The 25,978-nt window shown below is 52.7% G+C and overlaps 1 protein-coding gene across 5 annotated transcripts in view; it reads left to right on the top strand.

Moving 5' to 3' along the window:
- The window catches only part of WIZ (WIZ zinc finger), a 42,554-nt gene that overhangs the window by 7,208 nt on the left and 9,368 nt on the right, over positions 1–25,978 (top strand). Inside the window, exons 1-4 of one of the 5 annotated variants that reach the window (XM_031557772.1) lie at positions 7,009–7,087; positions 13,469–13,529; positions 15,471–17,956; positions 18,159–18,518. In XM_031557772.1, the coding sequence (XP_031413632.1) occupies positions 15,550–17,956; positions 18,159–18,518 (2,767 nt within the window). In that variant the 5' untranslated portion in view covers positions 7,009–7,087; positions 13,469–13,529; positions 15,471–15,549. Of the gene's footprint in view, positions 1–7,008; positions 7,088–8,515; positions 9,485–13,468; positions 13,530–15,470; positions 17,957–18,158; positions 18,519–25,978 lie in introns of those variants that run through there. The other 4 variants (XM_031557770.1, XM_031557769.1, XM_010728311.3 and 1 more) reach the window with 4 other exon arrangements.

The following is a 25,978-nucleotide window of genomic DNA, read 5'->3' as shown; positions in this document are numbered from 1 at the left end:
AACGTGTTGATTTTGCAAGGTGAATCCCAATAGGAAGCACTTCAGGTGGGAAATGGCACTTGGGGTTGGCCATGGGGATCTGCAGAGAGCTCTTGGTTGAGTTTGTGTGTCTGTCCTGGTCCAGGTTGGTGGGAGTTTAGTTGGAAACGTTGAATGGACCCTCAGAAAGGCAAAGAAATTGGTGTAAGCTCAGCTCTGGGGCCGTGTGGATGCGTAGGGAATGGGGATGGATGCCCACACGGAATGCAGGATTTGGGAGATCCTGGAGCAGATCCTGGCTTGGCCAAAGCTCAGCACAGTTTTATCCCAATCCTTAAGCTCTCTCTTAGCTTGAAGACCTCAGTTCTGCCCCACTGGGAGTCTTGTGGTGCTGCTCCCTGGCCCCGCTGATCCTACCCCAAAATTGCCCCTCTCTGTGTGTAGGATCTTGCACAGAGCTGGAGCTCTGTAGGAGCCTGGAAAATTCAGTGAGGACGTTGAGAAGGCCAAAACTCTGCACGATCTACGTTTGTCTGAGATCTGAGGCTGGTGGGGAGGCGAGACCTTGAGATGCTGTCCTTGTTCCTAACTTCAAGATATCGGGATGAATTCCGGGGAGAAACACGTTGGTTTTGCAGCACCGATCCCAACAGGAAGCGGTGCTTTGAGTTGGCTGTGGGGCTTTGCAGAAAGCTCTGGTGGCCTCCAGCCCTTCTCCCAAGCCCTTCCCAAGGTGTGTTTGCCAACGCTTTGTTTCCACGGCCGCCTTTGAACTCGGTCCAAGAAAGATAGGCGATCACAGGACGGACCGAGCGGGCGCAGCTCACGCTGATCTCCTGCCTTAACGCCTGGGGACAGTCCCTGCTGCCTTCCTCCAGAGACCTGAAGCCTTTATGGAGTTTTCTACGCGGACGAGGAGCAACGTGGCAGTTTCTCAATGCGTTCTCCATGCTGATGGATGTAGGATTCCCTTCGTCGAGGAGCTGAGCGTGCAGTCCCGGTAACCTTGCTCGTGCCATCAGCCTCGTAGCCTGCGAGCCGTGCCAGGAAAGATGTCATGTTGTTGCTTAGCAAATAAATAACCCAACGCTGGAGTCCAAGACAACAGACAGAGCGTAGCTGGAGCTGGGACCTGGAGTGCACTTGGTGACCCTACAGTTACATGGAAAAACTGCACGTGGCGTGTCCTCCAACGCAGCCTCGTGGAGGGCTCTCTCCTCAAAGGCTTGTGGGATTGGTGGCCATCAGGATGAGGGTTTGGGAGCAAGGCAGAGGTTGGGTTGTGGGGTTGCTTGCAAGCATGGCCACGTCCCCATGGGCTGGGAGCTTTGTTGTGCCCTGATCTCCAAATGTGCCACCAAAAGAATGGGGCAAGAGTCCATGGAGGTGTTTTCTTGGCCCCTTTTGGACCCCAAAGCTGGAGCCCCAAAGGCGAGGGGGGGTGGGCTCTGCCCCCCTTGCTATGGGGCCGTGCAAGGAGCAGCAAGCAGCTGCTGTGCCACTCCGTGGCAGCTATAAATAACGTCCCCAGGCCCGGTCCCCTGTGCTGCTGCTCACGCAAACGGGGCCGTGGTTTAAAAATAAGCCAGGGGCACGGCTGTGGGTTCTCCTGCTGCTGTGCAAAGTAGGACGCGGCCACGTCTGTCCCCTGCTCTGGGTGTAAGGTTGGTTTGTGCTGTGCAAAGCCAGGCTTGGGCATGGGGCAAGCCTTTGGCCTTGCACCTATAAGCTGAGGGTGCGGCGTGTCGTGGTTTGGGGGCTGTTTTTGATTCTACCCCACAGCCCAGGCTTCTTCATCCAAGCTGCCAGATGTCCGGAAAAACTCAGCAAACAGCTCAAACCTCTTTTTTTTTTCTTTTTTCTTTGATATCAGTTGGTATAAAACCTATCTGGGAGAGAATAGAGGGTATGTGGATGTGGCAGCGACCCTTTTTGTAAGACAGGGTCAAGCTGGGGACAGAGATACCGTCACCTTTTCCCAGCCCCAGCACAATGAGCTCATGCTTCGGCGTGGGGCCATGCTTATCCTTCTCCAGCATTTGCTGCTGAGGAGGAAATTATTTTTGAGTTTATACAGTGAATATGTGGCACCACGTACGTATGTCATCAGGATGCTGGATTTGATCCATTCGGTGCTTTGCAGCATTTTTTTGGGAGGGGAAATGGTTGGTTTTGGGACATGGCGACCTTGTTGTGGGGGAGCTTATCCCATGTGGGTTTGTTGCTAGGGTGGAAATGAGCTGCTGCTTCCCTTCCTCTGCTGCTGCCCCACTGCTCTGCGTCTGGTTTGTCCTCCTCATAACCGTATTGTTGGATGCGTTATTCTAGTTATGCATTATCATAGTTATTGGAGGTGTGATTATTATTTAGGGTTGTTTGTGTGATCAAAATCCTCCATTTTCTCGCTGTCTCCCAAAAATCACAACGTGTTCTTCCCCAGTTTGCACCTGATGGTCTCCACAAATCTCTGGCAAGCAGAATCATGTGAATATTCTCAGTTCATCTCCATCTCCCAACTGATGTTCCTCCGAATGGCCAATCCCTTCTTTCTCACCCCGGGATCCCATTTTCCACCCTGTGATGGTTAGAGTCTTTCTCCACCTGAGATACTTAGATGGAGGAGGGATCTTAACAGCATTTGGTTCCAATCTTGGTCCATCTTCCATCTTGCTGGATCACCGCGATGGTGATCCTATGGGCTCCATCCACAGTGGTGACCCAGTGGTGATGGCCATGATGGCAACCCAGTAGGTGATGGTGACCCGGTGGTGATGGCCATGATGGCAACCCAGAAGATGATGGTGACCCAGTGGTGGTGGCCATGGTGGCGACCCAGTAGTCGATAGCCGTGGTGGTGGCCATGGTGGCGACCCAGTAGTCGATAGCCGTGGTGGTGGCCATGGTGGCGACCCAGTGGTGGTGGCCATGATGGCGACCCAGTAGTCGATAGCCATGGTGGTGACCCAGTGGGTGATGGTGACTCAGTGGGTGATGGTTGTGATGGCAACCCCATGGGGTCTGTCCATGATGGCAACCCAGTGGGTGCTTGCTGTGATAATGCACCTCAAATAACTGTGTTAAGTGTGGGCTCCTCACTTCAAGAAAGGCACTTTTTGGCCTTGGAGTGTGTCCAGAGAAGGGCAGTGAAGCTGTGAGGGTTCTGAAGAACCATTCTGATGGGTAGCGACTGAAGGAACTGGGATTGTTCCATCCGGAGGAGAGAAGGTTCCCACTGAACATTAGGAAAAATCTCTTTTCCAAAAGAGTGTTCAGGCATTGTCACAGGCTGCCCAGGGCAGTGGTGGTGTCATCATCCTGGACGTGTGGCATGGAGGGACGTGGTGGCAATGGGTTGATGATTGGACTTGGTGACCTTAGAGGTCTTTTCCAACCTTAATGATTCTATGATTCTATAACCCAGCGGTGCTCACTGTTATAACCCAACACTTGGCATCCTCGGGAGCTCGTCCCCCAGCCAAGGGCCAGTCCAGCTGGTTGGCATAGCTGTGTGACAGTGGGATTAATGAGCATTCCCAGCTCCGGCTGCAATCGGAGAGGACAGCTTGTTAAAGGCTGACAGTAGCAAACAGCGAGGAGCTGATCCCGTTGGCGAGGAGCTGATCCCGTTGGCGAGGAGCTGATCCCCGCTGATCCCAACTGAGGGTTTTCTATGGCATTACAGCATCCAAAAATCCCTTTATGTCTCCCCACGTTGCCAATACAGCAAATAGACAAGAGCTGAGCTTCTCAGGACTCGCTGTTGTTGCTTTTTAGTTGATTGAAGCCTTGCTTAGCAATGGTGAAGCCAACACGTGCCAGCAGACAGAGGAAGAAGTGGATCAGGGTGTGGGATTCGGGGTTTGAAGAAAGGAGGTGGCAGTGTGAATTGCTCGTGCTCATTGCTGCTGAAACAGAGCCACTTCGATGGGAGCTGTGCGCGTGCCGAGATCTGCTGGAAGCTGGAATAGGGATGGATCCAAACGAGAGGAGCTTGCAACGGAGTCTGGATGGCTTTCAAGCAGCCTGGAGAGAAACAATCCTTTCATTCGGTGCTGGACGTGTCCTCTGCTGATGAGGAAAGTTTCGGCCGCCCGCCCCATAAATCTTGCTTAAAGCTGGATGGAGCAGCGAGGGGTTGAGAGAATGGATTTGCTCAGGGCCCTGATAAGGAGAGGGTGGGGGGGAAAGGTTTTCAGCAGCTGGGAATGGCCTCTGAAAAGGTGAAAGGGCTGAAAGGAGACCGTGTGCCTGCAGGCAGCGCTCATTCGCACTTGGCTTTTGTTTTTCAAACAAAGCTCTGTGATGGGAGAAACGTAGGTGTGGAAACACCTCGGGGAGAAGAGCCCCGGGGGGTCCGTGGGGTAAAGGAATGGGGTTTTGTGGAGTTTTGGGGCTTGGAACTGCATCGCTAGGTTGAATGGGATTGGTGCTGTCGGGATCTGAGCGCAGCAGAAGAAGGAGCATCCTCCTCCTCCTTCCTTATCCAGCCCTGGGACCGGGCTGCTGAGAGCCCCCAAACCACCCAACTGAAACTCTTGTAAGCTTTGGACGTTCTGGACGCAGCCTGCAGCCCTTGTCAGCAGCCGTTTTGGGCTTCAAATCATGGATTTTCACATTTTAAACAACTCTGCGATCAGGAGAGCAGAGTTGGGTCGCCGTTGGGTCACCACCACCCGTTGGGTCGCTGTTGTGGCAAAGCTCCAGCAAGGTGAAAGATGAACCGAACGGGACCCAAAAGCTGCTCAGGTTCCTCCTCCAACTGAGTGTCCCGTGTGGTGACGAACCCGAAACGCCATGGGGTGGAAAACGGGAGTGGGGTGAGAAAGAAGGGAATGGCCATTGGGAGGAACACCAGCTGGGAAACGGAGATAAGATGGGAATGTTTGCAGGACGCAGAGCTTGGGATTTGCTATGAGGGTCGTTATGGGGAGCACCAGCTGCAAACTGGGGAGGAACACAGTTGTGACTTTTGGAAAGCAGCAGGAAAACAGAGGGTTTTGACCGCAGGAACAGCCCCAAACGGTAATCACACCTCCGGTAATTAGAATACATCTGATAACTCAAACAAGGCCCTGGACTCCATCCGGCGGATTTTCCCCATTTCGAACAGGAGAAAACCCAAAGGAAACCCCAAAGCGAACGCGTGTCCTCAGCCTCAGTGCTGGGAGGGGAGAGCAGCGCAGTGTCGGGTTCCACATGGCTGTGCCAAGCCAAACACGCCACGCTGCTCGGCGGCTCGTGGCACCGGCCGCTGCTCCCCGCGCTCACACCTGTTTCGGTTTCGATTAACGCTGTTTGCAAGCAGCAAACCCCTCCAGAGCGTTCCCAGCTCACCCCGAGGCTCCTCGCCGTGCCAAGCGGTGCGTTTTGGGGAGAAACGGGAGCTTTTTCCGTCTGGGTTGGGTTCCAGCAGGGAGCAGACGCCTGCGGAGCGAGCTCGGGTTGCTGACAAGGGGTTGGCTTTGCTCCGCTGCTGCTCGGCGGCGCTTTGCAGAGCCGGCTGTGCTCTGCAGGTTGCAAACTGTGGTTGAGTTGGGTTTTTCTTCTTGTTTTTTTTCTTGGTTTTTTTTTTCTTTGGTTTTGTGTTGTTTTTTTTTTTTTGTTTCCTCCCCCCTCCCCTCCCAACACTGTGAGTGACTCGTGACTTCCATGCAGCCACTGAGGTCTTCTACTGTGCAGCTTGTGAGCTTCCAGGAGCCTTTTTCCTTCAGCTCATCCTAATTTCTTGGCTCTTTTGGGACTCCCCGTCCTTTCTCACTGCAGCAGCGATGCAGAATCCCGGGGTGATGCAGGATTATCACCCCGGTGCTGGGACGGCATTCAGCTCTTCCTCCTGGCTGGCAGCACCACCACTTTCTCTGGCTCTGTCCCTTGTCAGATCGACCCCCTTCTTGGTAGAGAACCCACACTGGTTCTGCCCTCTCTCTGCCCTTGGTGGCCCTGCAAGGGCTGGAGGGACCTGGGAGCGTCGGTGGGATGCGACTGAGGTTGTGGTGTGTCTGTAGGACCCGCAAACATTGCCCTTCCTCCCTGCGGGGGCTTTTTCCTGGTGGAATGAGCTGCTGTGTTCCCAGCTTTACCTTCTTCCTCTTGCTGGATTTGCCCCCGGTTCCATTTGGGGTTGAGTGCAGTTCATCCCCCCAGGGGAGACATCCCAGTGCCACAGTGGGATGGGTGCCCACATCCCCATTGAGCTCAGCCTCACTCAGCAGCATCCCTGCTTCTCCCCGATCCAGATGTTCACTGGAGCTCTGTGAGATCGCAGCGGATCCCAAAAACATCCCGGGGAGCTCCGACAGCCCTGTGCCAGCACTTCCTACAGCTCCATCCTTCAGCAGCACTGCTTTAGTTTAGCTTAGCTCAGTTGTTGTTTTTTGTTTGTTTGTTCCCAGCTTGCTGCAACTCGGTTGCTGTTGTGAGAATTAGCATTAGGGCGACTGTTCCTCCCACACTCTCAGAGGGCGATGAGTTTGTGCCATCCTGCAGATCCCCCTTTTGGAAGGTTGGTGGATCTGAGCTGGAAGAGAAGATATTTTCACGAGCGTAAATGGGTGCCAAAGCTCTGAGCTTGCTCCAGATCCTTTCCAGAAGGGTTTGAGTAGGATTTGTGTCCTGATGCAACGTGTTCTGATCTGTCCAGACCAGTTGCAGCGCTCTCCAGAGCCGCTGGATGTTGCGTGCCTGGGCACAGACAAGCTCAATGCAGACACTGGGCCCACGTTTCCATTTATTTGAGTTAAGCCTGGGCGTGACAGCGATGGCAGAAAATCCCATGAAGCCAAAACGGTCTCGTGGAGAGATGCAACCCCTTTGGTCAGATCCGTGCAGTGCCATGCAATGGGAACGGGGTGGGTGGGAGCAGCCGAAGCGTTCTGAAGCCAGGATGAGCCGGTGCGTCTCAGCTGCTGAGTCAGCACGTCCAGTGCCCTCCCCTCTCACTGTGCCGTTCCCCACCTCCTGCAGCCCTCCGCAGACCACTTCCTGAGCAGGCATTGCCTTTGTAACTGCTCGGGGGAGAGCCCGCTGTGATGTGGGGACAGAAAAACCCGTGCAAGAGACGCGCACGTGGTGGGAGCCAGTGTGAGCTCTTGGGGTGCACGGCGTCCAGGTAAGGGGAAAGCACATCTCTGTGTTTGGGGTCTAGACAGTGCACGGGACTCTTGGTGGATGGGAACGTGGTTCCCCGCTGCGTGGCTCAGTGCACACGGGGTGGAAACGAGCAGGCTTGGTTTTAGGGGAAGTGGGAGCTGGGGGGAGGCTGGTGCTCGCCCTGAAGCCCCTTCTATTGGAGTGGTTTTCAAGGTTTCCTCGTGCCCGTGGATGTGGCCATTGCCAGGCATTGCTGGTGGATGGGGAGTGTGGGATGGCTGTGGTCTTGTCTCCGTGATGTTGTAACTCAGGGTGGCTTTGCTCTGGATGCGATCCGTTCTCCATGGTTTTGTTCCGTGTCGGTGTTCATCCTTGTTCTGTGGCCATTAGTTGTGAGTATTTGCATCTCTGCACAACTTCAAAGCATTTCGGTAGTGCCTGAAGGTCCTCGTCTCTGGGATTCCTCGTGGTGCCGGTTCCTCTTGCCATAAGATCTCACTTTGGTGAAACCAGGATGTTGTGCTTGTTGTGATGTTCCCTCATAGCCATGGGGTTTCCCAAAGCTCGGTGGGGCAGTGCAGTGACCCATCAGCCAGGCAGACCTGTTCTTCTTCACTTCTCTTCTGGATGGTGCTCCTACAACTCACGTGTCTTCCCAAGCCCTGAGCGTGGAGAGAATAGAAGGGATAGAAATTTTAAGGGATAGAAATAGGATTTGACACTTTTGCTCCTAAAGTCAGGCTCAGGACAAGGGCTGGCTGAGTCTTTGAGAAGGGCGAGAGACTTGGGGCTCTCAGCAGCAGTTGAGTTGGGCAGCTTTTGAGCTCCGATGCCTTTTTGGGTGTGGAGAATTGAGCTGGGCAGCTTTGAGCCTCATTGCTTTTTTTGGGGAGAGTTGAGTTGGATGCCAAAGCCAAGATCAGGTTGCTCGTTTGGTTCCGCTGGGACAGTCTCCAAGAATGGATGTTTCATGTGTGCTTTCAGCAGGGTGGGTTGGAGCTGGTCTATTAGGTCGTATAAATTCACATAAATTCTATAATTTCACGCTGCATTTATCTTGTCTGTACAACCCTTCATCTCGCTTTGGGTCATTTCCAGATCCATGAAGCAGCTCAAGGAACCAAAGGGACCAAGTATCTTCGGTACTTGGATGGTTCTGCTCTTACTATAGCTTGGTGTAGCCTGAAAGAGTGGATTGGGCACTGTCTGATGGATGGCAGCAACCAAAAACATGGGATCCTTTGGTTTGTTAGTCCTGAGCCGCATTTGGAATGCTGTGGTTTGGGCTCTTCGCAGTGTTTTTTTCCTGCTTGTGGAGCAGAAATATCGGTGCTTGGATGCTGGTTGCTCAACCCTTGGGTTTTCCAGCTTGATTTCCAGCTCTGCATCTGCAGCACAAACGGAACACGTAAATGTGACTCGCAGCCCCATCCCCAGCTCCGTCAGCAGCCGGCCAAGCTCGAGTCAGATGAGACGCGATGTGCTGCCAGCACGCCAGGCTTTGAAGAGCTCCTATCCTCAAGGTCACCTGCCTGGGGGCTTAGGAGTGTCCTTAAATGCAGCCCTGAGCTGCCATCGTGCAGAAAGAGAGAGAAACGCATCCCGTTTCCGTCTGCAGACAGCCAGGATCTTTCACCAGTGCCGGAGGAGGAAAACTGACCCCAAACACATCCGTTTTCAGGAGGAAATGTGAAATTCACGGCTCTGCCCAAGTCTTCTCGCCAGCTCATCTGTATTCAGGAGCGTGAGCAGAATCTCCTGCTTGCCTCTGGCAAAGCCACAGCAAAGGGACGGAGAGCACGATTGTCTTGTCCTGCCCCGGGGAGCGTTCGGACGCGCACGTGGGACACAGGGGGATGATTCCTGATGGAGAGAAGCGATGCCACGCTCTTGGGATGGAGCAGAATTTGCTCTGAGGCAGGATTTGGAGCAGGAATACCATGAGGGATATTGAGGATTGATGATGTGCTCTTGCGATGGAGAGTAGTCCACCCAACTTGGAGACTTGGGGTAGAAAGACCATCAGAGAGCTTAAGGAGCAATACCATTCTCTTGGGATGGAGGAGTGCTGTGCCCTGCTTCAAGATTTGGAGCAGAAATACCATCAAGGATCTTGAGGAGCAATGCCGTGTCCTTTTGATGGAGAACAGTCTACCCTACTTGGGGATTTGAGGCAGAAACAGTGTTGGAGAGTTTGAGCAGCGATGCCATCCTCTGGGGATGGAAGAGAAATCTGCCCTACTTGGAGAGCTGGAGCAGCAATGTCATCAGAAGGTCTTGGTTTGGGTTTGCAGGACACCAGGCTGCTCCTTCGGGTGCCCTCAGTGGAAGGGGAGCGTTGGGGTGCAAGCAACTTTCTCCCATTGCAAAAGGGAAAGGCTCTGCATTCATGTAGGAACTGCAGCTCCTATTAATGGTGAGTTGGGAGAAGAGCTGTTGTACCCTCTCCCTTTTTTTTGTGTGTGTGTGTGAGGTTGCTTTGTTTTGCTTCTCAGCCCAAGGCCATGCATTCCTTGCACGGGAACCCTCGTTGCTCTAGTTTGGAAAGAAAAACACAAACCTGTGCCATCTAAAGCAGCAGCAATCCCTGCTGTTGGGGTGGTGGCATGGGGCTGCAGTGTTTTCCCACCGCTGTACCGCACCGTCTGCTGTTTTTTTGGCACCGTGGGTCACTGCTGCGTGTTTGGACTCCAGAAAGCCACGCGTCAAGCCGAAGATTTGTGGTTTTTCTTCCAGGCTATTTACAACACGCAGAAGCTGCTGGTGCCAATGAGAGAGTCTTCCAGCACCATTTGCTCTCAAATTAAACACCCAAGATGAAAGCTTCACCCTGAGCAGGAGCTACTCTTTAATTCCAGAGCTAACTCATGCCTTGCAACATCCTGCATTACACAGAAGATGATGCAAGACCTCAGCCCTTGCCTAACCCTTGCTTATAGCCTACTCACTTGCCTAATATCCCCCTGCTCAAATGGCAGTAGAGGAACTGAAATACCTCTTTTTGTCCCGTTTAGATGGTGGGAGGGGGAAAAAACAAAAAACACCGCCACAGGTTGGTTCGTTGCAGGGCTTTTGGAGATGGTCAGCTTGTTTGGGAGGCTCTTGGAAACTTTCAGCTTGGTCCAGAAAGTAGTATTGCAAGTTCTGGCCCAATTTGCTTGATTTCTTCTGTTTTTGGGAGAGTGTGGTTTTGGTCTGCACCAAGTATTCACCCTCAGGAAGAGCCCAGTTGATCAGGAGGGCTGAAGGCAGGGCTGAACCTCCCTCCCCATTCCATATTGCTGAGATGCAGGGTGCAGACGGGCTTTGGAGGTCAGGTAGGCATCCTCCCTCCCGTCCTGGAGGATTGTGTGGTGGAGGGGAATCCTTCCAGTGTATGCAGACGATCGACCCTTACACAGATCGACAGCTTTTGAAGTTTAGGAAATCATGTTTTTTATGGATTTCCTTTGAATTTTTGCTCCCGTAGGCTCTTTGGGAGCTGTGTATATAGTTAGGAAAATATATAGTATAGTATAGGAAAATATAGTTTCTTGGTTGAACTCTTCCAAAGCATCTCATCATTTCCAGCTGGTGTAGTGCTGAGGGAAACCGCCATCCAAAAGGCGTCTTTGCTTTGAGCCCAATCCTGATCTTAGACTATGGCCAACTTCAGAACTGAGTTGTTTAAGCCCCATTCGGTTGAGTTTTGAGCTTCTTCAAGGATGGAGATACCTACATCCCACAGCTGTCCAGTGGGAAGAGTTTCCTGTGTTGTGACTTTATTTTCTTTTCATTGTGCATGTCCAAGAGGGGTTTGGCTTCATCTTCTTCACACCATCCAGTTACTGGCTGTAGGCAGCACCTTTCTGCCCTCACCTGGGAGCTAAACGCTCTCAGTTTTCCCCTGCTTGTCTTCATTCATTGAGTCCTCGGGTCGCCCATGGCTGGGGGTTTTTGTTGGACTTACTTTGGATGTTAGATCCAACAACAACACTGCAAGGGCAACACTATTTGAAAAAAATAATAATAATAAAAAAAAAAAATAGCCATAGCTGGGTTGAAAGGATCCCAGGTTGGGAAGACCCTTTTGGTGAGCCTTTGGGTAGAAGGGATCCCTTAGAAAAGAGTCCTTGGAGACCCCCTGGGTAGGAAGGATCTGACACTTGGAAGAACAATTATGTGGAAAAGCACTTTGCAGTGTGTCCTTGTGCTCCTGGGTGGTGGTGGTGACAGTTTAGGTAAAACCATGCCTTGTGAGCATGCTGTTAAACCTCTGCTTATCAACACTGCCTGCAGTGGCCTTGGTGAAACAGAGCGCTTTTGACCCTAATGGTGATGTCATTATTACTCAATTCGTGACCTTTGAAATGAATTTTGCGAGTAACCTTTGCTAAATGCATCTAGCAGTGGGTTCACCATGTGTAAGAGAGCTCGTGGTCCCGGTGTAACCATTCCATACTGGGAATGGTGCTGGTTTCCCTTATCTCTGCCCTTTGTGTGTTTTGGCTGCTGCAAGCTCACGTTTGCTTGATGCTAGAAAGCGTCTCGATGTCTTGGCTGCTCTAATTCTTGGTGCAGAGGAAAAACCATAGAATTGTAGAATTTTACGAGGTGGGAGGGACCGTGAGGATCATCGAGTCCAACTCCCTGCTCAACATGAGAGCTCCCCAAGCCCAAACCCTGAGCGTGGTGTCAGTCTCCTCTCAGTTAAACAGAGTGGCCTGGGGCTGCTCCTCGTACGTCTTGCCCTCTAGACCCAACACCATCTTCGTGCCCTCCTCTGGATGCCCTCTGATAGTTTGGTGTCCTTTTTATGTAGTGGATCCAACGGATGAGAGTGGTTGACCTTACGGCTGCCGCGTTGCTCTCCTGGGAGAAGCTGCAGTCGCGCTCCCGTGGTCGGAGGAGCAGCTCTCCCTGGATTACCATAGAGGGTAAACGTGAGCTTGCTAAGTCCAAGACATTAAACTCCCTCATCTCTTGCTGTTTCCAAGAAACCAGGATTTGCAGGGAGCGCAGTTACGTGCTCATCAGGAGAAAGATAAATCACGGCGCGTTTTCCTCTAAAGGAGACAGCTGCTAAAAATAGGAGCCACGCTGGAGCTCTGCGGAACAAAGAGCCCCTGGAAGGCTCCTGCCTGTCCCTTCGCCCGATTGTCCCCTCCGTCAGCTTCCCTTCTCCTCATCGTCGCTTTCGGTTTGATTCTTTTTGGAAGTGTTTTACAGTCTGCCCGTTTGGGAGGGTTTTCCCATCCCTTCCCCCACGTGCCTGGCCGGGCTGGTCAGTGACTCAGGCTTTCCTGAATGAACACTATTTGTCCCCCGTGACCTCACAGCTTGGCCGTGCATCCCAACGGGCTTTTCCAAAATGCCTCTGAAGCCAAAAAAAAAACCTGAGCTGCTTGGAGTTCAAGGCCACCTCTCTGTGTCCTCTGGTTGTGCCGATGAAGGATCGCCACGGTGGCCCCATCCAGGTGAAAGACCTCAAAACCTATCATCTCCTTTCAAGAGATCCTCGCTTTAAGTTTCTCACCTCTCGCGTGCTTCGCTTGAGATGTTAGGGTGGAAAACCAGCGATGGCTTTTCACGTTCCTTTGCCTTGCCTCCTTTATCTCCATGATGGTGGTCCCAAATTCCTTGGGCCGTCGTGCTCGACTTCTGGCACATAAGCAGCAATCTGCAAAACAGACGTCATCTACAAGTGGTTGCATCAGTCAGGGAGGGGATGGAGGTCAGCTACAATCATAAGAACCATGGAATATCCCGAGTTGGAAGGGACCCGTTGGGATCATCCAGTCCAGCTCTTGGCTCCATAGCTGCAAAGTGCACGTGGGTCTTGTGCCCGCTCCTCTCTCTGCTCGCGGTCTAGTCCAGGCAGGTGTGATTCACGCATCCTTCTTGGACACCAACAAAAATTTTCCCACTTCTTCAGGGCTGATCCTGGTCCATCTGAGCCCAGTAGAGCTCAGCAGGATTCACCCGTGCGCTGTCAGCCCCAGGTAGGGTTGGAGATGTGTGGTCAGCACCACCATCCCAGGGGTTCCACCGCCAAGCCCGCAGTGATGCTCAACCGTGCGCCCAGAGAAACCAGAGCCCATGGGATGCCATCTGCTTTGCAGAGTGGACAAAACCAACCCCTCCAGGTGGCTGGAGCCGTGCACATCTCCCTTCTCGCCTGCTTAGTTGCAGGAGCGATTATCCACCAAATACTTTTGCGCGGGATTAAACCCTCTTAAGTGTGGCTCAGCAATCCTCCCGTAATCCGGACCCGGCCGTAGCAGGACAGGGCAGCAGGAGCAGAAGGGGTTGATCTGCTGGGAAAGCTTTTTCTTTCCAACACCCAAATCACGTTGATTGCAAATTGCGCTGCAGGAGCCTCACTTGGGCACTGACCTTGGAGCTTTCCTCTCTGTTGCAGATGAGCCTGATCCTGCCCTCTCCGGTGCTGTCCCAGCCCCAGCTCACAGGACCGAACTCGGGTAAGTGCCCTGGGGATGTTGCAGAGCATCTCCCCTTGCTAACAGCACAAAACCCCCAAATTTCTGCTTGGCTGTCCCCAAAGAGGGTTGTCCCAGCCACCAAGCCAGCACCATTCCCTCTCTCCAACGCACTGTTGGTTGTTCCAACATAGCTTCATTTCACCACTTCCCACCACAACCCCTTTCTTCTGCCCATCCCACATCGCCCCTTGGCACACCTCAGTCCTGCTTTGCTCTCTTGGGGCCATCCCTGGCGCAAGGGGAAGAGGTGGCTGCTTAGATGGGTGTCCCCAAGCTCCTCAGGGGTGTCCCTAACACCTCTGAGCTGGAGAAAGCAGATTGAGTGGTGGCAGCCCAAGGCTCCTTATGGGAATCGCTCTCACTCAGCTTTCGTTCTGTGATACAGCCCGTGCCTGGCACGCTTTAATGGGTTTATTTTAGCATCTGCTGTTGAATGATCCTTCCTGGGCCAGCGGTTTCCTTAGTGAGTTATTTTTAATAACGTTTGTGGTGCATATGGGAATCGCATTTCCCTGCTATCACACCGCAGACGATGGAGAGCCCGTCCTCTCAATTTCTCTGTGTGTTTACGCTAAAGAAAAGAGAACAGGGAAAGGTTTGGAGCTGGGAGGGCAAGTGCAGGAACTGGCTTGCCCCTGAACTCTGCTTTTTAGGAAATAAATAGGTTTAAAAATGATGAGAAACGCGTGGAACTGTAAGCCCTGCTGTCCCCAACAAAGAAAGATGCTTTGTTCTCCTGGCAGCACAGCCTGACCCGTGAGATAGTGTTCTGCTGGCCTGGCACAGTATCTTGAGTCCTTGGGCTCTTTGAGACTCAGGGTTTCTTCCCTTGGGAGTGGTTTCAGCAGAGCGCCAGGACGTGGTGCTCTTGGCCACTCATCCCTTCCATCAGCACTGTGCAGATGGGAGTTTGTGGCACCCTTAGCTCCTCTGTCTTCCCATCTCTGCCCCAAGCCTCAGGCCGCGGGTTGGGGTCTGCTTTGCACCTTCTAGACCCCACTAAGCTGCCAATGGAGATGTCTTCTTCCTCCTGTGTGGGCCCTGTTGGTGTTGGGCCTTCTGTTCTGGTTGAGATTTGGGTCATGAATGCTCTCTGGGGGCATCTGGATTGCTTGGACTCTCTTCAGAAGCCTGAATATGGTCATCAGGTGCTTTTGGATTTCTTGGTTTCCCTAGCGAGCCTCCCATCACCCTTGCAGAAGGGCTTGATGCTCTGTCTCACTGTGCAAATGTCTCCAGTCCCTTGGGGCATCCTGAAGAACATCGGGTACCTTTGTTACACCTTTGTGGTCCCCTTTTTTTCATATGGGGAAGAAGCTTCCAAACCCGAACATTGGACTTCAAAAGCCATTTGGTTTGCCCATGGGCATGCTCTCCAGAACCCAACACGCCTTTTCTGTGGTGGTGGCATCAACAGCACCACCTCGGTGGCCTTGTGCCACCCAGTCCACCAGTAGTGTTGCCCCATGGAGACTTGTTTTCCAGCTGTTTGATGGGATCTTGCTAACTTTGGGTCCTGCTGAGGGCTTGGGGGAGGAACCAACTCAATCCAGTGTGATTTGTGGTATCTGCAACAGGGAGGAAGGATGGAGGATGGTCAACATTCCCCCCTTGTGCTGCGGAGAGAGACTTGCACTTCATGATGGGCACAAGTTGTCCTTTGGTCCCACAGACTTCTGCTGTGGTCCACGTTGGCATGTCAGTCCTGTTTTTATGCAGCTCATTGTCCTGCTCTTTGACTTGTTAGCACCACGCATCACCGTTGGGTAAAAGGGCAATGGCCAACGGAGGGGGGGGTGGGACGAGTGGTCTTTGAGCGCGTTTTCTTTTGTCCTAAATCTTTGATGTTCGGGGTGATACAGGAGAAACATCCCTACTGCGCTCTTACCCAGCTGTTAACTGTCCAAACTTCTTTTGCAGCTCCAAGACCGAGGAGCATTTAGAGTTCCAGAAGGCTTTGTATAGAGCAGACGCCAGGAGCTCCCTGGAGCTGCGTGCCATGACGGTGTCCGGCAGCGTGCCCTGGGACACCTCCGCCCTGGAGACGCGAGCGGGCGATGGCAGAGAAGAAAGCACTTTAGAGAGACTCTCTAGCTTGAAGGACTCAAAGGATGTGTCGACATTCCCTGGGGATCCCCAGGTTGTAAATACGGTGCGGGTGGATCCTGAGGACCTGGAGAGTGACGCCGAGGAGCTGGGTGCTGGCATGGCGACAGCTGGGATACCCAACCCTTGCACGGGGCCACCGGTGGGTGGTGGGGAGGAGAAATACCTTAAACCTGAACCAAAGCAACTTGAAGGCGTCGGCAAAGAGCACTTAGAGAAAAGCAGGAGGGGGACACAGAGGGTCGACTGGATTTCTCGACCCAACAGAAGCCCAAGTCCTCACTACAAGGATGTGAGCAAGCCGACGGATGTAGCAACCAACGTACCCTTCCGGGGACAGGCTGTGCGTGAAGTGCCTCCTGCGCTGACTCCGACAGTGTTCAGGAAGTCTCTGAACCCTGTCCTCAGCAAGTCCAAAACTCTCGAGACCCCCTCGTCCCACAGGAAGGGGCTGGGGGTCGACTCGGACGCGGGTGAGATGGGTGCGCTCAGCGCAGCTGAGTGGACCATCCCAAAGCCAGCTCTGCAGCTCAGCACCGACCTCACCATCGGCAAACAGTCGTGGACGGTGAATTCTGAGGATTCGGTGGAGAGGATCCCACTGATGTCCCTGGAGCCCACTCCCTGCAGCTCCTATGATGTGGAGATGAGGCCCTATGTGTGCAGCGTGCTGGTGGAGGAGCAGGGCAAAGAGGAGCTGGGTCCTGAGGAGGATCCCACGGTGTACACGTGCATCGAGTGCAGCATCTACTTCAAGAAGAAGGAGCACCTGATGGATCACATGCTCCAGCACAACCGCGGACCAGGGAGGGACCAAGATGGGGATGCTCTCGGAGGGCAGTGCCAGTTCTGCTGCAATGAGTGTGGGTGGGCGTTCGGGGACCTCGCGTCCCTGGAGCAGCACAAAAGGCTCCACCAGGAATCCAGGGAAAAAATCATCGAGGAGATCCAGAAGCTGAACGAGTTCCCAGATGAAGGTCGGGAAGCCCGGCTGCAGTGCCCCAAGTGCATCTTTGGCACCAACTCCTCCAAGATCTTCGTGCAGCACGCCAAGATGCACGTCAAGGAGAGGAAGGACCAAGGGGCAAAGAGCTTGAATCTCTACGGGGGCGGAGAGCTGCAGGATAGCCCCGTGCACGGTATGTACAAACACTTCAAACCCAATGAGCACATGCCCCTGCAAGTGCAGGCACCTCCGCACGGCAAAGGGCTCAGCACCTGCATGCTCTGCAGCTTCCCGGCACCCAACGAGAACATCCTCAAAGAGCACATGAAATACGCCCATTCCCACCTCTCTTGGGATGCGGAGGTGTACGAAGAAGATCCCAACCAACCGGGAACCAGCAGGGATGCCTACAGCCCCGCCAGGACAGGCTGCTTTGCAGAGACTGATTATTTTGGCAAAGCAGACCAGCTCTTCCCTCCGCCCCACCGAGAAAGCGCGTCGCATTACGACATGCACAGTTTCGCCGTAGATCACCCAAGACTCAACAAAAGCAATGGGGGTAGCAAAAAGGACTACGTGACGTCGGGGTTCCATGCCAGGAAAGCGGCCCCGTACGCTGCCCGGCACAAAAACCTGGGGCTCTCCTCCACAAAGGCTTATTCACAGTTTGCTCTGCAGCACCTGAAAAAAAAAACAGCAGCTCAGCACCTCGAAGCCGAAGGCGATGGTCTGAGGAGTCACTCAGCTGGACTGGAGGAGGTCAGGCACAAATGGATGTTTATCAACGAGGTGGGGGGCGTGGAAGGGGAGTTCTCCATGGCCGCGGACACGGACTTGATGGAGCACAGGGTCACCAAACCCGTCACCATCCCTCAAGCTGCTTTGGACCTCAAGAGGACGTACAGAGACACACTGAGAGCCACGGACCCTTTGATTGCCTCCGAAGAGCAGCAGCAGCAGCTGCGGATGATGGTGCCCATCGTTCTGCTGGAGGAGGTCAACCCACACCCCAAAGCAAAGAAGCGGCCCCGGGCAAAGCCCTACAAGAAGAAAACAGCATTCCCATCGCGGGAGTTTATGATGGAAGAGCCTCTTCCCTTGGATGTGCTCCTGTTGGACTCTCCTTTAGAGTTTGATGACTTTTTGGACTCCGACTCGCCCATGTTGAAAAATGAGGAGAGGAAGTGCCCGTACTGCCCGGATCGGTTCCACAATGGCATTGGGCTGGCGAACCACGTGCGGGGCCACCTCAATCGTGTTGGGGTGAGCTACAACGTCCGGCATTTCATCTCGGCGGAAGAAGTGAAAGCTATTGAGCAAAAATTTTCCTTCCAAAAGAAGAAGAAAAAAGGTAGTATGTATTCAATTTGCCGTGCTTTCTCTTTTCTTGCTTTAATCGGTGGGGTTTAGAAAGCCTCCCCGGACTATGGGTACGTATGGTGCCATGGCCAGCCTTGATGGCTGTGGTGCATCTCATGGCTCTTTTGGGTCTGACAACCCCCTCCCAGAGGCTTGATCCAAACTTTTACCCACTGACTCTGTCCTTCTTTCCTCAGTTGCAAACTTTGACCCGAGCACGTTCAGCCTGATGCGATGCGAGTTCTGCGGGGCCGGCTTCGACACGCGTGCCGGGCTCTCCAGCCACGCTAGGGCTCACCTGAGAGACTTTGGTATTACCAACTGGGAGCTCACCATCTCGCCCATCAACATCCTCAAGGAGCTGTTGGCCAACTCGGCGGAGTACCCCATGCTGCAGGCGGCGGTGGGAGCGGAGCCCTCATCCCCGGGCCGAGAGCCGCACGGCTTCGTGCCCCGCAAGAGCATGACCCCCATCTCCGAGTGCAGCATTCCACGCTCTCCTCTGTCCCCATTCCCCCCATCCTGGGGAGAAGAGTCCTTGCAGTCCTACAGAGACGGTGAGTGAAGCCACAAACCCTTTTGCTGGCGACTCCTCGTGACCCTTGGTGCAGGGGATGGATTGCTTGGTGGAACCTGATGTTGATTTGTGCATCTTTGTCGTTGTGCTGGGTGAAGTCTGAGCCCTGTTTGGGGCAGGTGAAGGTGTGGTGATGAAATGTCGCGAGCTGTGGATGGAGGGATCGCCTCCTGCTTGGGTGGCAGCTGTGCTTAGGAAGATGATTTCTGTCAGCAAAACTCATAAACCCAGAATGCACACTGGGGTCTTTGAGGCAGAGGAGCGTGCTTTGGGATATTTGGGACAGAGAAGTGTGTGTTGGGCGTTGGGGCTGAGTGTGGCCACCCTACTCTTTACCCGTGTAGAAGGTGCTGTGTTCACCCCTTGGCTGCTCCTTTTTTCTAGATGCTGTTTTCCCAAAGGGAATTGGAGATTTGACCTTTGGGTCTTAGTGAGGCCCTTCCATCAGCAGAGCCCCCAAAGTACTCACGGAGCAGCGCTGGGTTCGGAGCAATGGCCTTCCCAAAAAGCTTTCAAGCTTCCCCCAGAAAGCTGACTTGGCACAAAATCTTTGCCACAGCAGCATTCTCCCAAAGGCTGAAAACTTGCTCGCACGCGCTGTGAGAAAGTGACATTGGGTGCTCCATCACCTTTTTGAAGTCCTCCTTGTAGAGGTTGTGCTCAGCACGATCCTGCGTGAGCTTCTCGCTACAGGGATCCATCCATCTTTAATTGAAATATCATAAAGCCTGTAATCCCTGCTCTCCATAATGAAAGCAGATGAGCACAGCCAATGCCAGCTCTTAATTCTTGGCTTGAAAGAGCTGGAAGACGAAGAGCTCCAAGCCCAGGGCAGGGGCTGATGCCAAGGAGAGAGCTCAGCGGGGTTCCTGCTGCCGGTGGCTGGATGCTCCTACTGTCTGGGACAACCATTCAGAAATTTCTAGATGCACAGTGCCCAAAATTCACGGGCATGAGGCATTGTGGATAGTGCTTAAAAGCTCAGAGTCTGGTAGGGATGAGTGTTGGGAGGTGTCTGGGTGAAGGAGCGCAGCCACTCATGATGGGGAGGTTAAAGCAGTTCTGAACGTAGTAAACTAGAATCAGATGTCCCCAGTATTAAATTTAAGCAAAAAAAGAAAAAAAGAAAAAAAAAGAAATTTAGTCTTGAGAAAAGAGATGTGTGTTGGACTGTTGAACTAGGATTTTGCCTATGGGTTTGGCCAACAGTACTCAGCTTTTTGGTGTGTGATGTTGGGAACTTCTCCCACTCCATCCCATCTCCATCTCAGGTTGCAGAATGGCAGTGGGCTGGAACCCAAAGCCAAAAAGGTGACAAACCTCACAAAAAAAGGGAGAGGGGAAGTGAGGTGCTGCTCCCCGCTCCAGGGTTGTGCGTGGGATGGTTGCACGGCGTCGTTGCACTGCGTGGTACTGATTGGACTCTCGCAAAGCAGCTGAGCAAACAGTTGCTGGGTTGAGGATGGGGACATGGGGAGGCTAATCTGAAGGGGGTGGGGGCATGGGGCACTTGATCTATAATGGGGGACTTGGGGATTGTTTTAGGAATCCATGGGTTTGCTTGAATCTCTTGGGATATGTCGGAGTGCTGAGAGCTCAGCCAGTGGCATGGGTTTCAGCAACCTCTCCCACTGCTCCCCGATGCTCTCTGCTCATGTTTTATGCCAATTCCATCGTTTGCAGAAGGTTTTAAACGCTGTTAACGAGATTAGTTGTAGTGAGTTTCTGGAAAGTCCCTGCCTGCATCGCAATGGGCACCAGGCACTGCTAGAAGCCTGGACCAGCTCTGCAAAAGCTGACTTGGTGTTTTCTTCTTGGATCCTGGTGTAACACAGAGCTCTTAGCAGGAAGGTTGGTTGAGTGGTACAGCATCAGGGAACTGATCCTATATCCTTGCTTGTGAGGATTCCAAAATGGGGCTGCCCCTTCCTTCCCCTGCTCATCCTCTCCCTCTCTAAATGGAATGGAACCCCGTTTAGATGGCACTAGGGGGTTCCTCATTGCAATGCTTTGTTTCTGTTGGTGCAGCCTTTAGGGAGCAGGTTTGGGGCTTCAGATCTGTTTGCTTGTTTCCCAGCATTTTGGCTGCCAATGGCTTTCTGAGCATCTCTGAGCACAGAGCGTGTAGCGGGTGGGCACAGCTTGTTGCTCTTCCAATTTCCAAGAAGGGCAAAGAGAGAAGCCCCAGTAATTATGGAGCTGTCAGTTTCACTTTGGTGCCCAGCAAAGTTATGGAGAAGATTATTCTGTGTGTGTTATTGGAGAAAAAAAAAACACCTGCAGGACAACATGGCCATTGGTCACAGCCAACATGCACGAAGGGACAGCCGTCCCCTTGAAGGTCACCCACCTGGGCGATGAAGGGAAGGTGATGGAAATGGGTTTTAATGGTTTTTGGCAAATATTGAGGCTTTCTTGACAAAACAAGCAGCATAGATCTGGATAAACATGTGATGTGATGGCTGAAACACAATGCAATCGTTGGTCATAGCCAACACGCATGGAGGGACAGCCATGTCCTACGTGTCCTCTTGAAGGTCACCCCACTGGGGGATGAGGAGAAGACAGTGGAGGTGTATTTTTTGTTTTTGTTTTGTTTGGTTTTGTTTTTTTTGTTTTTTTTAAATGAATTTTGGGTAATATGGAGAATTTCTGGACGAAATATCCATCATAATGCTGGGTATACACATAATGCATTGGGTGCACGACGGGTTGTTGGTGTTCAGGAAGCCTTTGGATGATGCTCTGATGGTTTAACTCTTGGTTGACTCTTGGCTTGCCCAAAAATCTCTCCAAAAAATCCTAAAACATAACTTACAACCAAAGTTGGGAAGTCCAGTACTGTGAGGCCAACAGCTGGGCATTATTATCCCTTCCAATTGAGAGTATTTCTAGTTTCAAATACCTTACAGATTCTTTCCGGATATTTGGAGAAATTAATTCTTAAAACACCATTTCTGTAACGTACAGAGCATACAGAATTATTCCAAATGATGGGTACCACAGTGACCAGGCCAGAAGTCTTTGGGGTTATTTCCCACCAAACCCAAACCACTCCATTTGTCTCACTTTGCCGATCGCTTTGCGTCACCGTGTTCAGCTTCCAACTGTGGCTTTGTCCTTATCCTCCATTTCTGCATTTGTTATCTGTATTTTTTTAAACTCTATTCTGTATGCATTCCCATATAGAATTCTGCTTGAAGGTTTGTTGCCTTTTTACTGAAATCTCTGAGCCCATCCTCCACGCAGCTCTCCCCGCATCTCTGTCTCCCATCTGGGGCACAGTTGGATTTGGGGTTTTTTATTCCTTCCAGCTCTTTTTCCAGCATTTTCCCCCTAATTGAATTTTGTCTGCTGGCGTCTTGGATTTTTTTCCCCTTGTCTTCATGGAGTGGCATTGCCCTCCCTTGTCTTCCACACACTCGACCCAACCCCGACCTGGATGGCACAGGGCTGGATGCCAAAGGAAGGCTCTCACTGACAGCCCCTTCCCCAGAAGAAGGGACTCCAGTGGTGACTCTTCCCCACACTGTTGAGGCTGGAAGTGGACATTCAGTGCCAGTTTTTTCAGCACGGCTCTGATTTCCATTCTGAGCTTTGCTTTCTCTGATTGTGGCTGCCCCCCTCCTGCAAAGGAGAAGAAAAGGAATCAAAATCAAAACGCTGGAGCTTTGTAGATGGGGTCTTGTGTCTTTCCTCCCATCCCTGAGGCTCATCCCGTGTTTGCTGCTGAAGAATGGATGTCAGAAACCCTTTGGAGGCACCTGACCCCATCAAGGCCACCTACTGAGCCGGGTCACAAAGCTCAGGGCTGTGTCCCATTGAACCACGTCCTATTGAATTTGTGTAGGGTGGAGGTGGCACCCCCTCCTTTGTGCCCCGAGGACCCTCCTGCTGCTGCTCTCCTGACCCACTTTCCGCAGTCTTTCATTCTTTTCTTCACTTCCATCTCATTGCAAAGCTCTTGCTGGCCTCTTACTTCTCTTCCTGCCCTATTTTCACATGAGCTGAGCTACGGCCACAGGAGATGGCACCTTCATCCAGGTCTTTCCATGCAGGAATTTTGGGCTGACGCTCCCTGGGGGCAGCGCTCCAAGGTCGCAGTAACCCCTTCCACATTTTGGTTGTGGCAGCAGTGGCAGTGAATCAATTTCTTAATGCTTTGGGGAAAACACGCTTTGGGATAGCTGGAAGGAGGGAAGCTTGATGCTGGGGGAGCTCTCAGTTGGCATGAGCCTGAAATACTGCATGACAGCCCCAACCCCAACCAAGCATTGGAACGTCGCATATTTCTTGCGTTCTAGGACGTAGCAACATCACTTATTTCTTGCACTTCTTCTCATCCCATTAAATTTCAGTGAGCGATACCTCGAGGTCTTCCTTCCCCATCCATTTTTCCAGCTCTGCTTCCCTCCAAGCCAAGGAGAGCAGTTCCACCCTGTGGTTAAACCCATCTGAACCCAACGCGGATCGCCAAAAGGAAAGGCAGTTGGCATGCGTGGGTTGGTAGCGGAGCCAACGAAGGGAAGCACCGTGTTGGAAACCATTGGTGAGATGGAAAGCACAACGCAGAGCTGGCCAAGCCTCTTGGCAGAGCTCTGCGTGCCTGGCTGGCCGGCAAAAACTGATTCTTTCATCCCCGTCCCACATGGAGCCAATTAGTAGAGCGGCGATTGCGCTCTCCATGCCCCCCATCAATTCTTTGCACTGTAGGACGATGCGTGGAAGAGCCCAGTGGGATCCATCTCAAGGTGCTCTAAGAGTTGGCTGATGTCATCATGAGACCTCTGTCAATTATTATTATTTCGTTTAATGGCCTTGGGAATCCGGAGCCAAGAAGGGCAAGAGAGAAACCCCTGGTAATTATAGGGCTGTTAGTCTCACTTCAGTGCCTGTAAAAATTATAGAGATTGTTCCAGGAGTTAAAAGCCAACAGCAATGGATCACAGCAACACGGGTTCATAAGGGGCAAGTCTGCTTAACGAACTTAATTTCCTTTATGACAAGGTTACCCACCTCGCCGACCAAAGGAATCCAGGTGATGTCATCTTCTTGGATCTCAGCACCTCTTTGCTCTCTGGTGGCTCGAGGGAGCGGCACAGAGCTTTATCAGGGGGTGTTGCTAGATACTAGGAAAAGGTTTTTCAGCAGAAGGTGGTGGGCATGGATCAGACTCCTGGGGCAGTGGCCACGGCCCCAAGCTCATGGAATGCTTGGGCACCGCTCTCAGACATAGGGTTTGGGTTTTGGGTGGCCCTGAGTGGGGCCAGGAGTTCTCCAAGGGGAACTTTTTGGGCAGGTGTGTGGAGTTATCTGGGATGTTGGCTGTTGTTACAAGATTTCTCTCCGATATTCTGCGTGCGCCATGTTGGGAATTTGGGTTGGGATGTTTCACTTCAGTACGAATTTGAATCTCTAAAAACTTCACTGTGCTTGGGTGAAAACTGAGTGTCCAGTATAGGTCTGGTTTTCTTTTAGCTGTGAGTGCTCTCCTCTCCCACTGCCTCTTTTTGGGTGGGGATTTGAGTTTTGCATTGGCCATAGGGGGGTCAGCGTTGGCCGTAGGGGGCTGACATCGGGTAGGGTTTTGTGTTGGCCATAGAAGTTGGTATTGGTTAGGGTTTTGTGTTGGCCATAGAAGTTGACATTGGGTAGGGTTTTGTGTTGGCCATAGGGTTTTGTGTTGGCCATAGGGTTTTGTGTTGGCCGTAGGGGGTCAGTGTTGACTGTAGGGGGTCAGTGTTGACTGTAGGGGGTCAGTGTTGACCGTAGGGGTTGGCATTGTATCGAGTTCTGCGTTGGCCATAGAGGTTGGCAATGAGCATCAGGGTTTGGAGTTGGATTTGGAGGTTTTGCACTGGGTTTGGGGGTTTTGCATTGGGTTTGTGTTTGACATTGGGTGCAGAACCTTGGGGTTGAGTAGAGTTTGGCTGTAGGGGTGCATGTTGGGTGTTGGTAGGGGCTTGGTGTTGGGTTGGGTTGCATGCTGCTGGCTGTTGTTGAGTTGCATGGCCCCATCAGTGGCAAAAAAAGCATCTTTTGGGCTCCATAACCAGCTTTTACCTAATAGATTTTGTTTCATAGCTTAGCATCAGGCAGCGTGTGGCCATGGCTCCCTTCTCCCACCACCCACTGTAGTGGTGTGGTGGTTGTTGCCTAAAACCTGAGGTTCCTGGCGGTGGTTGTGGTAGTGCTGTTGCTCTGGTTTTGGGATCAGTTATTCTTGTGAGAGGAGCTGTATTTTCAGGGAGATTTTATTGCTCATTCCGTGAAGATTTGAGTGTGTGTTGGTGCATTCTTTGTACTTGGGTGTCATGGAGCATGGGCAGTTCCTCAGGGAATGGCATGTGGGGACAGCAAAGTGCTCCTTTTGCTTTTTATTGGTGTCTCCAGCAGAAACCAGCTGGGGCCTTACATGTGGGGTGTGAGGGGACATGGAGCCTGGGCCTTGTCCTGGATGGGGGACTATGAGACCCTGTCTAGGCCCAAGGGGTTGGGTGGGGGACTGGGGTGTGGTGGGGGGACCTGGGGGGTCGCTGAGCAGGGCTCCCATCCATGGGTCTGCCCGTTCAATGGGGCTCTCCTGTTCCATCCACTGGGGACTGCCCCTTTATTAGGGGCTTCTCTGCCCCATCCCTTCCCATGGAGCTGCCTTCCCCTTCTGTGGGTCTTCTGTGGGGTTCTCTCTTCCATTTGGGTCTGCGCTTCCATAGGGCTATCCCATCCATGGGGCTCACCTCCCTACGTAGTCTCTCATCTGTGAGGCTGCCCTCCATTATGGGATGCTCATCCATTGAGGGTTACCATCCCTTCCATGTCCCCCCTCCCCCACCATTCTGTGGGACTCCCCTGCATTGGGTCTCTCCGCTTCATTGGGTCTCCAGTCTCTCCAGAGGTCTCCCCATCTATGGGGTCTTCACTGGGGGCTGTCCATCCACTGAGGACTCTCCCTCAGTGTTGGCTCCCATCCCTTCCATGTCTCCCCTTTCCCCTCCATCCATGGGATTCCCATCCATTGGGCTCTCCCATCTTTTCCATTGGGTCCCCCCCACTCTGTGGCTTTTCCCATCCACTGAGGTCCTCCCCCCATCCATTGGGGTCCTCCCTATGGTTCTCCCCATCCACTGGGGTCCCTCCCCCCTCTGTTGCTCTCCCCATCCATTGAGGTCCCTTCTCATCCATTGGGCCCCCGTCCATGGCTCTCCCTCATCCATTGGCATCCCTCTCTTGCCTCTCCCCATCCACAGAGGTCCCCCCCACCCATTGGGGTCCCTGTCCCCTCCGTGGCTCTCCCCATCCACTGGGGTCCATCTCCCCCCTGGCTCTCCCCATCCAGTGGCATTGTTCATCTACGAGTCTACCCCCAACCACCAGGACTCCCCTCTATGGGGGAGCTCCCACTCCCTTCCCCACCCCACCACCATCCCTTCCCCTCCCTAC

Source organism: Meleagris gallopavo, unplaced genomic scaffold (genome assembly GCF_000146605.3).
Source record: "Meleagris gallopavo isolate NT-WF06-2002-E0010 breed Aviagen turkey brand Nicholas breeding stock unplaced genomic scaffold, Turkey_5.1 ChrUn_random_7180001957369, whole genome shotgun sequence".
NCBI lineage: Eukaryota > Metazoa > Chordata > Aves > Galliformes > Phasianidae > Meleagris > Meleagris gallopavo.
The sequence above is the reverse complement of the archived record's forward strand: the minus strand, read 5'-3'. Positions and strand labels throughout refer to the sequence as shown.